General features: G+C 43.3%; 1 protein-coding gene across 1 annotated transcript; it reads left to right on the forward strand.

Moving 5' to 3' along the window:
• The first annotated feature begins 586 nt into the window (after positions 1 to 586).
• LOC111858318 (chondroitin sulfate synthase 2) lies at positions 587 to 13,186 on the forward strand. The gene is made up of 4 exons (XM_023839980.2): positions 587 to 1,142; positions 3,031 to 3,595; positions 7,647 to 7,829; positions 8,016 to 13,186. The coding sequence occupies exons 1-4, from the start codon at positions 847 to 849 to the stop codon at positions 9,276 to 9,278; spliced, it is 2,307 nt and encodes a 768-aa protein (XP_023695748.2). The 5' UTR covers positions 587 to 846; the 3' UTR covers positions 9,279 to 13,186.
• Positions 13,187 to 13,420: the final 234 nt, after the last annotated feature.

Raw genomic sequence — 13,420 nt, forward strand, 5'->3', positions numbered from 1 at the left:
CTCTAGGGCCACCTGTAGTATGTTAGGAAAACAGAGGATTTTTGCAAACTTTATAACAGATAAGTACAGTAACAGTCTTAGATTAAATGCACGTTTGCTTTAGAAAAAAAAAAAAGATTTCACATGAATACACTAAGTTTACCATCTTCCGTTATGCTTATATACAGCTACTGAATAACTGTAACTTTTCAAAAACTATGTGAGGTAGGTTGAGTAATAGACAAAACGAATATTCAGTAACAGCCATGCTTGTGACTATAGACGTCCCTCCTACAGTAGTTGAAGGGCGCACCAAGAAGGGCAAAGGCTCATGGACCGTCTTTAAAAACTTTGATATCTTGGACACGTTCACGCCGCCGCTCCGTACGCGCGAACGATCGCCATCCAGTGGCGGCTGTCGTTAAGACACCAGAGTAACAAGGCTTTCACGTTAAACAGTGTCACGTCTAATTAATAGGAGCTATTGGCAATCAGCGTTTTCGGAAAAAAGGGGCAAATGAAACACAAAGATGTAGGTTAAAGAAAAGGCTCTCCGTGCATTTAGACAGAGTCCAGCCTCTTGAGAGGCGGTGTTGAGGGTGTCGGCATGTCTTCCCTGAGCTGGGTTTACGTGGGAGGAGCCAGAACCACTGACACGTACGACTCTCACTACTTGGGAAGAAAGCGCTGCGCGTCCCGTCTGCCTCCCAGCCATTTACATCGAATGCCTTTCCGTTTCGATAACACGTTAATGTTTTGAAGCTTATAATACCCGGTATTTTTCTTTTTCAAACGTGTTTCAGACAAGAGGGTTTGTTTTCCTTCTCCCCCGCCCTCCCCAGGGGTGTTGTGCTCAGAAGTAAAACGATGCGATATGCAACGTTAGTTTCCTTCTTAAGGCCCATCGGGCCGGTGGTTATCGGCATCTCCCTGGGATTCACGCTGAGTTTGCTGAGTGTCACTTGGGTGGACGATCCGTGCGACGCGGACGGGCGGAGCGCCGGCGAGCTCAGCCTGGATGGGGGCGCAAAGCAGAGAGGGGCTCGGAAGCCCAGCTCAATATCAACAGGCAGCCTGGAAAATGCTGATGCGGAGGAGGATTTCGAGCCCAGGATCGTGCCGTACAAACCCTTACAGCAGACTCCGGCCAAGAAGATTATCAGGTAAGCCTCTTCTGGGGAGCGCTTTCCGTCCATGCGTATCGTGCCTTTATTGGATGATTTAATTCCGATTAAAATTATAGCGTGTAATGGATTTGTCACATTGATTCCTAAGAGTTGCATTCAGCAAAGTTAATTGCATGCTGGTTTGCTACTTTTGTCCCGCTTGAACTTTAAAGTACTCTACCAAGTTTCTTCTTGGAAAATGACCGTACATTTACCATCGCGATAACGGCTCCGTGTACCGGACCTTCAGTAAGAAAAGCCCTGACTGACAGTGTAACGGCCTGATACATCACGCTTTTGCAGCTGACAACCAAATAATCTTAATTATTAGAATAGATCGTTCACAAGTCGCAAAGATAGGTGGAACATTTTGGTTTCTTTGCTAATTACGTCTTCAGCTTTTCAAAGACTTATCTGCTCATGGTAGAAAAGACTCCGGTCTGGATAATAAATGTAGAATAAAGTCTTACTTGTTATACCTCTTTACATATATGCACATACATACACCAACAAAGTACAACTCTCAGATAAGACTTCCACAGTACAGTACCTCACCTGCTATATGACGTGATATTTGGTATTTCTCCGTATTTATTTAATATCATTGTATTGTATGTTTATATATATATATTTGTTACTTAAAGAAATCCCGGTATATTAATTGTAATTTAAGTAGGCCTAGCTAATTTCTGGGAAACACCAATATGTCATTAACAAGCAATATCAGGTTTCCAGTAGAGTTACAGTGAGTAAAATCAAAACAAATTTATTTTATGTGACATGTATAGAACATCATCTGAACAGTTTTGTCTGAATTTTTGACATTAAAGATAATAACACAGCACAGTGAATGTAATCTGGCACTTAGATTTGGCAGCAAAGTGCAGGCTCTGATCGTCTTTGTTCCCCAAGTCGCCTGTAAACAAGCCCTCCATTTGGAATTTAACATCTAACGCTCATGACATTCTGGGCGATTAGCACCAGAGTCTCTAAAGAGGCTTTTGAAGCAATGCAAAATTTCTGGAGGCTAATCTTAAGCTCCTGAAAGCTAGACATCATACTTCCTTGGTTTTAATAAGACCTCGACCCTGAATTTCAGTCTGACACTCTGTTGTTCAGCCTTCCGACCACCTTGGAGACCACGGTCTCCAAGGTGGAGACAGGATCCAAATTCTTCAATGTCCTGAAAAGACAAGCGTAAGATGTCAGTGGGAAGTCTTGACTTCAATCCGTCAGTCTGGGATCATTGGGTTGCTGTTAGACGCGTTATTCAGTTAAAACTCTTTCTAGATTTATCAGTCTGTGTTTTTCTGATCGTGCCGATCAGGTAATCAAGCCGCTAAAACAAAAATTCAGCTTCAGGCATGTTGAGTAAAGGTCCAGCTCTCTGGGATGTTTCAGCTTGCCCTGTTGTCACCCCCCACAAGAGAAATTTGTTCCTCGGTTGTCGTTCTATGTCCAGAATCAATAATTGAATTTCTCTGAGTTCTGTTATGAAAGTCCTGAAGATGACTTTCTGGTTGGGAGTTGTGTGTGTGTGCTTGTGTGTTTGTGCCCTGGTGCTGTGGGAGTCTTCTTGTTCTGCTGGTGAGGGTGGCCTGCCTGCTTTCATCTCTGGAATAGAATCAGTGTGTCAGGAAGAGAGGGCAGGTGTTGGTTAATGAAAGCCTGATGACACAAATTGATGTTCTGAGCAGGGGTCTGGCTATAGACATGAACACATCAGTCTGTGTGATATTTGCAAGCAGCTGAGAGGCAAGTAGCAGATTCCATTGTTTATTAAGAGTCCACCTGTCTGAACATCATATTAAATATAGAGGTATTGAAAGACGGCAGCATTAGGGAAGCCAACTCATGGTGTGACAACACGTTCCCTTGTCCCCAGGGCCAAGTACATCAGCACTGAGCTTGGAATTCGGGAACGGCTGTTTGTGGGGGTCCTGACCTCCAAGAACACCATCAACACGCTGGGTGTGGCCATGAACCGCACCATCAGGAATCATCTTGACGCCGTGATCTTCTTCACCGGCATGCGAAACCGCAAGCTTCCCCCCGGCATGACCGTGGTCGCCCATGGCGATGACCGCCTCATCTGGAACATGTTTCAGACCGTCAAGTACGTGCTGGATCGCTACGTGGGGGAGTACGACTGGTTCTACTTCATCCAGGATGACACTTATCTGGAGGCAGACCGTATCAAGCAGCTGGTGGAGCACCTGAGCATGGCCGAGTCGCTATACATGGGCAAACCTGAGGAGTTTGCGGGGGGAGAAACGGGGGGGCGCTATTGCTACGGTGGCTTCGGCTACCTGCTGTCCCGGTCCCTGTTGCTGCGACTCAAGCCCCTCCTGGAGACCTGCAGAAATGACATCCTGAGCTCCAGTCCTGACGAGTGGCTCGGCCGCTGCATTGTCGATTCGGCCAATGTCAACTGCGTAGACGAGTATCAGGTGAAGCCCTGCCTTCAACGTCTCCTGCTATGCTTTTTCTTTTTTGGTTTGGGGTGTAATCTCATTTTCCCAAGCAAAATTAATTACTGTTTCTTTCCATCTTCATAAAGACTATATCTCCTAGTCAGAGAGAACAAAACAGACCACTTGTTAGCTCAGCAGTGAAGTTCCCTTCTGAGGTCTTCAGCTTCATCAGCCTGATGGCCAGCGTGACACGCAGGTCCCTCTAATGCGCTGAATTGTTGTTCTCACCATCTGCTAAACATTTTGGACAAGACTGTGGGATTTTGTAATAGGTGCCAAAAGGCTTTCAAAATGCTAATATTGGACCCTCAGTCAGGGTCAAAAAGCAGCCAAAAATGTCTTTCTAATAGGTGCTAAAAGGTGTTCTAAAGCGGCCAAAAATGTTCTAAAACAGCCAAAAATGTCTTTGTAATAGGTGCCAAAACCTTCTTGGAAATCCTGTTCATTCGGGGTCAAAAAGCAACCAAAGATGTCTTTTTGGCAATTTAAGTATTCATTCAGCCGTGAATGTTATCTTTTTTTCCCCTGATCCTGGGTCTGCTTTAGTGGGACATGCATGTTAAGACCTCCTGCAATCATGAAATAAGATACAAGTACTTGGTTCTGTTCACGATCATCTTCTTTTGGGTCACAATGGACAAGGGCATATGCCTGTTTCCCCCTGGGTGTCTTCTGCTGGGGGGACGTCAACCCTGTCTTTAGACAAATTGTTCTGATGACAGTATCAGTGTCTGTTGATGCCATATTGTGCCCTTCTGTTCGGCCTTCAGAAATCCCCTTATCTGGCACTGTTCCATAATCAGTCAGGAACCATCAGCCAAATCGGGAACTGAAATTAGTGCTCGCTATCAGAAATACACTTAAAATTCCTTGTTCAGTCAGACAAGGCTGTATGCAGAATGTTTACAGTGTCAGTTGTAGCTAAACTGTGAAGCCTGGTGCAAAATCACCTTGGAATTGATGAAGCAAGCGATTCATGGCATTTTCTGCCCTAGATGGCCTTTTTATTTGTGTCACAACTGGCCAGTTGTTTCCCGCTTGCAGTGTCGAGTTTCAGCAGGAAACCAATGTACTCCAGAGCCCTGACTTAAACAGCAGAGGCTTGGGCACCGTCTCACAGCCCGCTTAGTGTGCTTCGATCGACCGGGGGGCTACGGAGCCCCCCAGCTTCCCCGCTCCCCCACCCCCCACTGTGAGCCTTTCAGCAGGGGCCAGAAAAATGCCGCTCTCTGGCATGGATCTCGGCTGCCGTACTGCACCGCTCACAGAAGGCCTGCCAGCATGCGTGTGCACAAATGGGAGTCAAGTAGTAATTGCACAGAAGGCCTGCTAGTGTGCATGTGCACAAATTGGAGTCAACTAGTAATTGCACATAGGATACTCATCAGTACTAGTCAAACGTCTGGACACACGTACCCCTAGGAAGGTTTATTTGTACTGTTCTCTACCTTTTATAATAATTATAAAGCCATTTAAAATAAAATATATGGAATGAATGACTAAGCCAAAGAAGTATTTAAAAAATAATTTGTTGTGGTGGGGTCAGCTCTGTGGGTTGAGACTCAAAATGTTGCTGGTTCATATCCTTGGATCCACAGAGTGATACTGCTCAGGTGCCCTTGAGCAAGGCCCTTAACCCCAGCTGCCCCAGGCACTGGCTGGCCCTACTGCCTCCTGAACGCCAGTTGCCTGAGGTGGTCTCCTGGGATGCTTTTCCAGCTGTCCTTAGAGGCCCCACACATGTGCTCAGAACTCTCTGGCCAAACTCCTCCAAAACAATTTCTGCTGTGTTTTGGTCAGGTAGCGAGGTCATGTGATGCGACACTATCGCTCTCCTTTGTTGTTGACTTTGTGTGTCCAAACTTTTGACTGGTACTGTATGCACACACACACACACACACACACACACACACACACACGCACAAATATAGAAGCATTTGATGGGGCACAGCTGCACGCAGCAGATGTGACTGCAGACAGATGGAGGCACCCACAAACATACATAAATATTTTATGTATGACATCACCTGCCAGGAAGATGTTGATTATCTACCAATTTTTGGAATTTCACTTGTTCTCATGGATTGAGATGAGAAATGCTTCAGGAAGATAGACATGTGTTACCTAGACCTCAGTCCCTTAGCTGTGGTACCACAGAGGTCCCTCAGGTAGGACTTCAGCCTGAGAAACACAGACTGGACGTTCCCTCACTTGACGTTCTCTTTACGGGATGCTGGTTCTCACTCTTTCCAGAGGTATTTCTGTGGTCGCTTCTTGTGGAATCGGTTCATGCGTTTCATTCCGCTGACAGAGTTAAAGAAAACTAAAACTATAAGCAAGCATTTCTGTAAAGCAGAATATAAGAAGTAATATTTAAAACTAAGCGGAAACTATAGATATTGTTCCGAAACCCAAAATGGAAACTATCAATACTGTTTATGAAACGCAACAAAAATAAAATGAAAACGGACACCAAATATTTTCCATTGTGGCATTTTAATAATATGTAGCTAATCCATTTTAGGGATATTAGTACATAATATGTACTGTGTCTTCATGTAGGAGTCTTTAAAGACCAGACATAGAAAATAAATTGGCTCCTAGGGATAAAATTACTAAAACTTAAACTGAAACTAAAATGTATGAAAACGTAATACAAATAATTCTAAACAAACGGAAACTAATAAAATCTAACAAAAACACATTGAAAACTGGATTTTAGATGATAATTGAAAATAATATCAAAATTAAAACCAAATCTTAAATATAAAATGGTGTCCCATGGTAGGGTGTCTGCTGACTTTTGGAAGAATGTGCGTGTTGTTTGTGTGGCCCCTGGCCCCCTAACCCCCTGGCCCCTAACCCCCTAACCCCCTGGCCCCCTGGCCCCCTAACCCCCTGGCCTCTAACCCCCTAACCCCCTGGCCCCAAACCCCCTAACCCCCTGGCCCCCTAACCCCCTGGCCCCTAACCCCCTGGCCCCTAACCCCCTGGCACCACTGGGAATGGAATGCTTTGCTCTCAGGCTGTCGCCAACTTCTTGATGTGCAAGACCTTTATCTGTAGGAAGGAAGCTCCATAAAATGGGATTTTCTCATCTCGCTATGACCCTTTTCGTGTCGCTGCTATGAATCACCAGAGTGTTGCTGCCGTGGAGAGTGAAGTCAGAGAGTGTGCTCTAGTACCTAATCCCTGGGAGGAGGCTTACAGGACTATGGAATGATAACAACCCAGGTTTACTTCAAAGCGGAATCGTTCATTTTGCAGATAATCGGGGCAGTAGGGAGCAGGGCTATCTGGAACCTTCAGGAGAACTAGCTGTCGATAATAGCCGGGTCCAGCTAGGGCCGAGTTCTGCGTTGCTGATACTCGGAACAGCACAGCAGGAATGTTGCAGTGGATTATTACACGCAAGCTGTATCTATTTGTATTTTTGGCTGTTCAGATTTACTTCAGTATGCTTATAAAGCTGACATACTCACAGTCCAGAAGGAAAAACCATAGTTTGAAGTTAAATAACTATAGATTATGTCTAAATTTAGAATTTAATTATTTAGTGAACCAGTTGCGGTGTGTCTTGGTTTATTTGCACTGTTGCTCAGTTACTATTTCTATTGCATTTAAAGTGCAACCCATGAAGAGTATATGCATTTTAAATGCATGCTTATAGCGTGAAATAACTCATGAAGGGTTTAGTGTGTGTTGATCATGGTAAGGTTAGCGAATAGACAGTTCAATTCTGTACTTCTCCAAGGTCTCTGTTTTTTTTTGTGGTTTTTTTTTTAAACCATAAAATTATAGAGCTGCTTTTTTAGTAAAGTATTGCTTCTGTTGAACATAATAGCAGCCTGAAGTGGAATTGAGAAAAATAGACAGCTAAACTAATATCTTGGCTATTTATTTTCTTGTTTGTTTGAATGAATGAACACTAATTTATGGATGGGGGGGTGGGTAGCTGTTACTGTATATGAGAAGCACCGTTTTCTTGTACTAATAGTTGGCAAATGTTGCCCCCCCCCCCCCCCAGGGTCTTCAGTACTACCACTTTGAGGTAGGCAAGGATTTCGATCCCAGCAAGGAGGTGAGCACCAACTTCCGGAATGCCATCGTCGTTCACCCAGTGACAGAACCCGAGCAGATGTACCGACTACACAAACACTTCACTGAGATCGAGCTCCAGCAGACGTATGATGAGATACAGAAGCTTCAGGTGAGCCCTGCTTGGATGCTACAAAGTTTCCCATCAGTCAGTAGCCAACACTGTATATCCAAAGAACAAATCTATATGTATCTTATATGTTTTTCTTTTTTAGTTCTGTAAGTTTTGTGAAAATGTCTGTATAAATTTCCTGAAAACACCCTGAATGAACATTTACCAGTCCTCTGTGACGCCTAGGATGAAATAAAGAATGTGAGCATGGAGGCTATCGATGGAAAGCGGACAGCCCATTGGCCAGTTGGAATCAATCCGCCGTTTGAACCAAAAACGCGCTTCGAGGTCCTGAGTTGGGACTACTTCACTGAAGATCAGGTATACACCTGCGTTGATGGTTCTCCAAAGTGTGAGCTCCGTGGAATTGATAAAGTGGACATCATGGATGTTGTCGAGATCGCCATGATGGAGCTAAACAAAAAGTACAAGCCTATCCTAAACATGAGGAAGCAGCAGCTCATTAATGGCTATCGGAGGTTCGATCCCACCCGAGGTATGGAATACACCCTGGATCTTCAGCTGGAGGTGGTCAATCAGAAAGGGCGGAGCCGCTCGATAACCAAACGAGTCCACTTGGTTCGACCTTTGAGTCAAATTGAGATTATACCAATGCCATATGTCACGGAAGCGACCAGGGTTCACATAATCCTACCAATGAATGTCCATGACCTTGAATATGCTAACCACTTTCTCGAGGTGTACGCCAGCCACTTCTTTGAGAAGACTGAAAATGCCGTCCTGAGCTTCCTGTTCATCTACGACCCTTTCCAGGCTCAGAAGGTCAACCAGAAGGACATCTTCAGCGGTGTCAAAGCGAAAATCACCGAGTATGAACGCAAGTATTCCACAGTTAAAATCCCATGGATTAGCGTCAAGACAGAAGCCCCCTCTCAAATTAAAATGATGGACATCATTTCCAAGAAACACCCATTGGAAACATTGTTTTTTATTGCTAATGTCCACACCAATGTCAACTCTGAGTTTCTGAACCGGTGCCGAATGAACTCCATTAATAACTGGCAGGTATTCTTCCCAGTCCACTTTCAGGACTACAACCCCGACATCGCTTACCATAACCAGGAGCAAATGGTCGCCACGTACTTGAGTAAAGATGATGGACATTTTGACCGCAACGCCTTCGACGAGGCGTGCTTCTACAACTCCGACTACATGGCCACACGCACCCAAATGAATGCGGATGTTCAGGAGAACGAGGAGATCTTGGAGACTCTTGATATCTATGAAATGTTTATCAGGTACTCTAGTTTACATGTGTTCCGGGCAGTGGAGCCCGTCCTGCGACAGAAGTATCACTTCCAGGTGTGTGACCCACGCCTCAGCGAGGACATTTATCACAGGTGTATCAAGAGCAACCTGGAACGTCTGGGTTCGCGATCCCAGCTTGCCATGGTGCTATTCGAACAAGAGCAGGGCAACAGTACCTGACAACAAACCAAAAGCAAACGAAACTAAGGATTCATTGTAGAATTTTCCAACTTCTAGACAATCCTCAGGATTCCTGTTATGTTTACGACAGAGACAAGTCATCTGTTGCCAAAAAAACCATCTGGTGGATGTTCCAAACCACATGAGTGTCTGGTTTTTTTTTTTAATATCTTTTCAAAGGTCACTTTCTTTTTTATATTTTCATGTTGCCTTTGCTGTCTGTAAATGTCATCTTTAAAAATACTGCCTTGGATAGTTACTGCAAATACCTTTATTTCTTTTAGGATCTGTTCAGTTACTGCCAAGATATAATCATGATGGGTAACGCTTTACATTAAGTGCACCTTCATAATGCATTCATAGAACATTCAGTGCACCTTCATAATGCATTCATAGAACATTCAGTGCACCTTCATAATGCATTCATAGAACATTCAGTGCACCTTCATAATGCATTCATAGAACATTCATAAGCAGCATGCAATTACACCTTAACATCTTAACATCTGTAATATACATTAATAGCAAACATTACAAGATTATACAAGTATAATGTTTGTTATAAATGTATATTATAGCTGTTAAGGGATGTTAGGATGTTAAGGTATACATCCATGATGCTTATGAATGTTTTATGAATACTTGATGAATACATTATGAAGGTATACTGAACGTTTTATGAATGCAATATAATAGGATTATGAAGGTGCCGTTAATGTAAAGTGTTACCGAATTATGTATTATGGAATTTATATGGATTTTCATCCATCCATCCATCCATCCACACATACATACATACATAATTTATAACCATTTATCCAATCCAGGGTTGCTGTATGTAATCATTTATCCATCCATCCATATGGATTAAGGCCTGTGGGTTTAACCCTGAGGTTAGATGTGAGCTGGGAAGCTGTCAGCCAACAGGAAAACAGTCAGCGTACAGCAGCCTATTGATTTGGAATATATCATTTATTCTGCATCCGTCCATGTGAGCGTGGCCGCTTATCCAGTGCCGGAATGCAGGGAACCTGGAGCCCCTCCCTGGAAGACACCCCCAACAGGGTAAAAGGTGGCTGTAATTTCCACTATATATGTATATATCAGGTTTTCTGGCGGAGATCTTTAAAGCATCAGCAGTAGCATTTTTTTTATTATTACTTTAATATTTTAGTGTTTTTTAATCTTGGACTAAATGCTGTCGGCCAGCTGGGGGCGCTGTGGGCCACACTTTTTGCGGAATGTTTTATGCTAGACTTCATGTACATTGCAAATCAGGTTCACATGCCTGGTTTTGCTTTAATTTATCTATACGTGGAGAAAAGCCGCGTGACTGGTTTTAGTTGCATGCGCGGGTTTGCCAAGGGGCCCTTCCATTCCTTGCCGCTTGAGGGGAGTGTTAAGGAGGGCAGTGTTAAGGAAGGATGTTATTTACAAAAGGACTCGTGGAGAATTAATGTGTAGTGGCGTTTATGTAAGTTATTGTCTGGGCTGTAGCCATGCCGGGCCGCATGGGCTGGGGCGCAGCGCGGCTGAATGCTTTTCCAGCACCAGTGATTTGCACGCATCCTGTTTTGTATTTTTTAGAAGACCAGAAATATACTTTAGCCCTGACACAGTTCATTCCTGACATGCGCAAAGAATTCCTTGTTTGTCTGTGGTCCATGTCCCAAATCTGTTGTCACAAATTTCTCCCGAAAGCCCGTCCTGTCAGTGAGCTGGGCATTATATGCCCCGTGGGATCCTACAGCCTGCTCACCCCAACCCGCTATCTGTGACTGCCAGCCACTGGTGCCTGACATCGCCACTGCTAGGCATGGGCATTACGGCAGGCGAGAGCCGCTGGCCGACCTGCGCCGATTATGCAGTGCGTCTCTCAGGCACTGGAGGCCCTGGTGATGTCATTGACCTGTGATGTAGCAGAGACTGTTGGGGGCGTCATGGAAACCACAGAACCAGCCTGCAGATGGTGCCTGATATTTAACATATTTTTTCAGTTAAGAATTACACACTTACAACCTTATTTCATGAGACACACTGTAACAAAGGAGTCCGTCAATAATGAGACTATTATGATAATGCTATTATTATTATTATTATTATTATTAATAATAATAATAATGCTGATTGGATAAGTATAGGAGTGGTCTGAGAAGCCAGTTGATCTGTACCTGTAGGGACCATCTGGTTTTCAGCCTAAACGCTATTCTAAATTAAGTTTTGCTCACGGAAGAAAACCAGTTTTCACTTCTTGGTACAAATTTACTAATAATTTCACCCAGGCCGGGCTTGAAAACATGGTAGCACTTGTGCTCATTGCTGCTGATGTAAAGGGAGGATTTTAGCAATATCTTTCGAATCTTGCGTCAATGGATTCCCAGCCCATTGTGTGGAGCCACTGTCCTCTAGGGTGCCAGTTTATTTATTACTATTGTGTACGCCGCTGCTTGGAGAAAAACTGTCATTTTCACATGCAAACTCAACCCCAAAGGCACATTTTTCCATCTACTCACACATGCAATGTGTAGAACTCTGCTGGCTGCTGCTTATCATTGATTGATATGATGGTTTGTGTTTTCTTTTCTCACTCAGCTGAGAAGTATGTATAATGCAGCTAAATCAATATGAACTCAATACTCCATTCTGTCCTTTTCATTTGCTGTTTTTTTTCTCTCTTTCTATTGACATAATTAAGAAACCATTAGATCTGACTGCCTGGAGACAACAGAAGACCTAGAAATGTTTGAATGGTCCAGAGACACATTTTTTACCATGTTAGAAAATAACAGCATTTTTTTTTTATTCCATAGGGCAGATATGAGTTATTAGTTTTGTTGAGGGCAGTTTGTGCACCTTAATCTCCACTCATTGTGACTGGCTCTGTTTACTGGCTCACATATGGTCTGCATTTTCAGTGTTCAGTTTGTAAATTTTGTCATGATATTTATAATCAAATGCAGACAGCAAACACAAGGAAACTTTGGGTATTAGGAGAAAGAGAGCTTTTATAGTGGAAACAACAGGGAAAAGAAAAAATGTGGCAGTTCTGGGCCATATATTTTGCAGAGGAGGTGACATTTAATGACTGTTTGCATGAATGATGCCGATATCTTTCCTTTGGCAACTTTTTTGATGCATTAAAAACGTTCAAGTTTCCATTTTTGCTGTGGCCCTTTGGACTGGCAGAATGGAATTTTTTTATAACCAATGAGTCTCCAAGGCTACTTGAGTCCTGAGCCATTGTGGAAATCATGACTGTGGCGATAGTAGGTTTCGGAACCTTTGGAGGTCAAATAGTCAGGGCTTGAGATCTTCATTCATGGTCAGTGTAGCCATTTCATCCTGCACTCAACTTTCAAAACAAGATGCCATACTGAGACTGATTTTAAATTGTGTTCCATGAGATGTAAAAGCATTGACCTATCCATCTTCCAGTCATCTTCCTGGTCAGGATTTCAGGGGGACTTGGAGCCTAAAGTATCATCCGTGATGATCGTTAGTGTGGTACAATGGGTTTGGATGCAGTGTTTTTGATTTTTGATTGGAATGGCGCCAGTTCAAATCCCAAGGCTGGCAGAGTGATTTAGTCGTCGGACCCCTGAACAAGGCCCTCAACCCCTAATTGCTCTAGAGACCGTCTGACCCTTTTTCAAGAAGTGCATTGGATTAAAACTTTTGCTATAAAAAAAAATGCGAACATCAAAAAGCCATCCATTTGTGCTTCTTCCAACTGCAGTTTCTAATCGGTCGTATAGGGTTGCCTAAAGAATTAATCTACTTAATTTTAGAAGTTCAAAAAATGTATGTGATGGTGAAAAATTGGTTGCTTTTCTCAATGTCTGCTAGAATATAGACATTTTAAAAGTTTAAAACTGTGAATTTTGTAAATATTAAACCCAATGAATACACCTTTTTCTCTGGTGGTTCCAGTTATTTTTGTGTGGGGTAAAAAAATGTTTTCTGGGCTGAGGGGGGGGGGGGAAAGAATGCAATCAGCAATACTCAAGTCTGACTGTAGGGGGAAGCAGAGAAACAAGGATGAAATACTCCAGGCTGGAACAGATGGTCTATAGAAGCAATGGTCTGTTAGGCCTTTTAAATTTATTATGTTTATAAATGGATGCAGTTATTTTGATTCATTC

Source organism: Paramormyrops kingsleyae, chromosome 16, assembly GCF_048594095.1.
Source record: "Paramormyrops kingsleyae isolate MSU_618 chromosome 16, PKINGS_0.4, whole genome shotgun sequence".
NCBI classification, from domain to species: domain Eukaryota; kingdom Metazoa; phylum Chordata; class Actinopteri; order Osteoglossiformes; family Mormyridae; genus Paramormyrops; species Paramormyrops kingsleyae.

Bases quoted from the DNA above. Each gene is read 5' to 3' on its own strand.
- LOC111858318 (XM_023839980.2), top strand. From the start codon at position 847: ATGCGATATGCAACGTTAGTTTCCTTCTTAAGGCCCATCGGGCCGGTG. The intron at 1,143-3,030 runs GTAAGCCTCTTC...CCTTGTCCCCAG, and splicing joins CCGGCCAAGAAGATTATCAG to GGCCAAGTACATCAGCACTG. The intron at 7,830-8,015 runs GTGAGCCCTGCT...TGTGACGCCTAG, and splicing joins ATGAGATACAGAAGCTTCAG to GATGAAATAAAGAATGTGAG.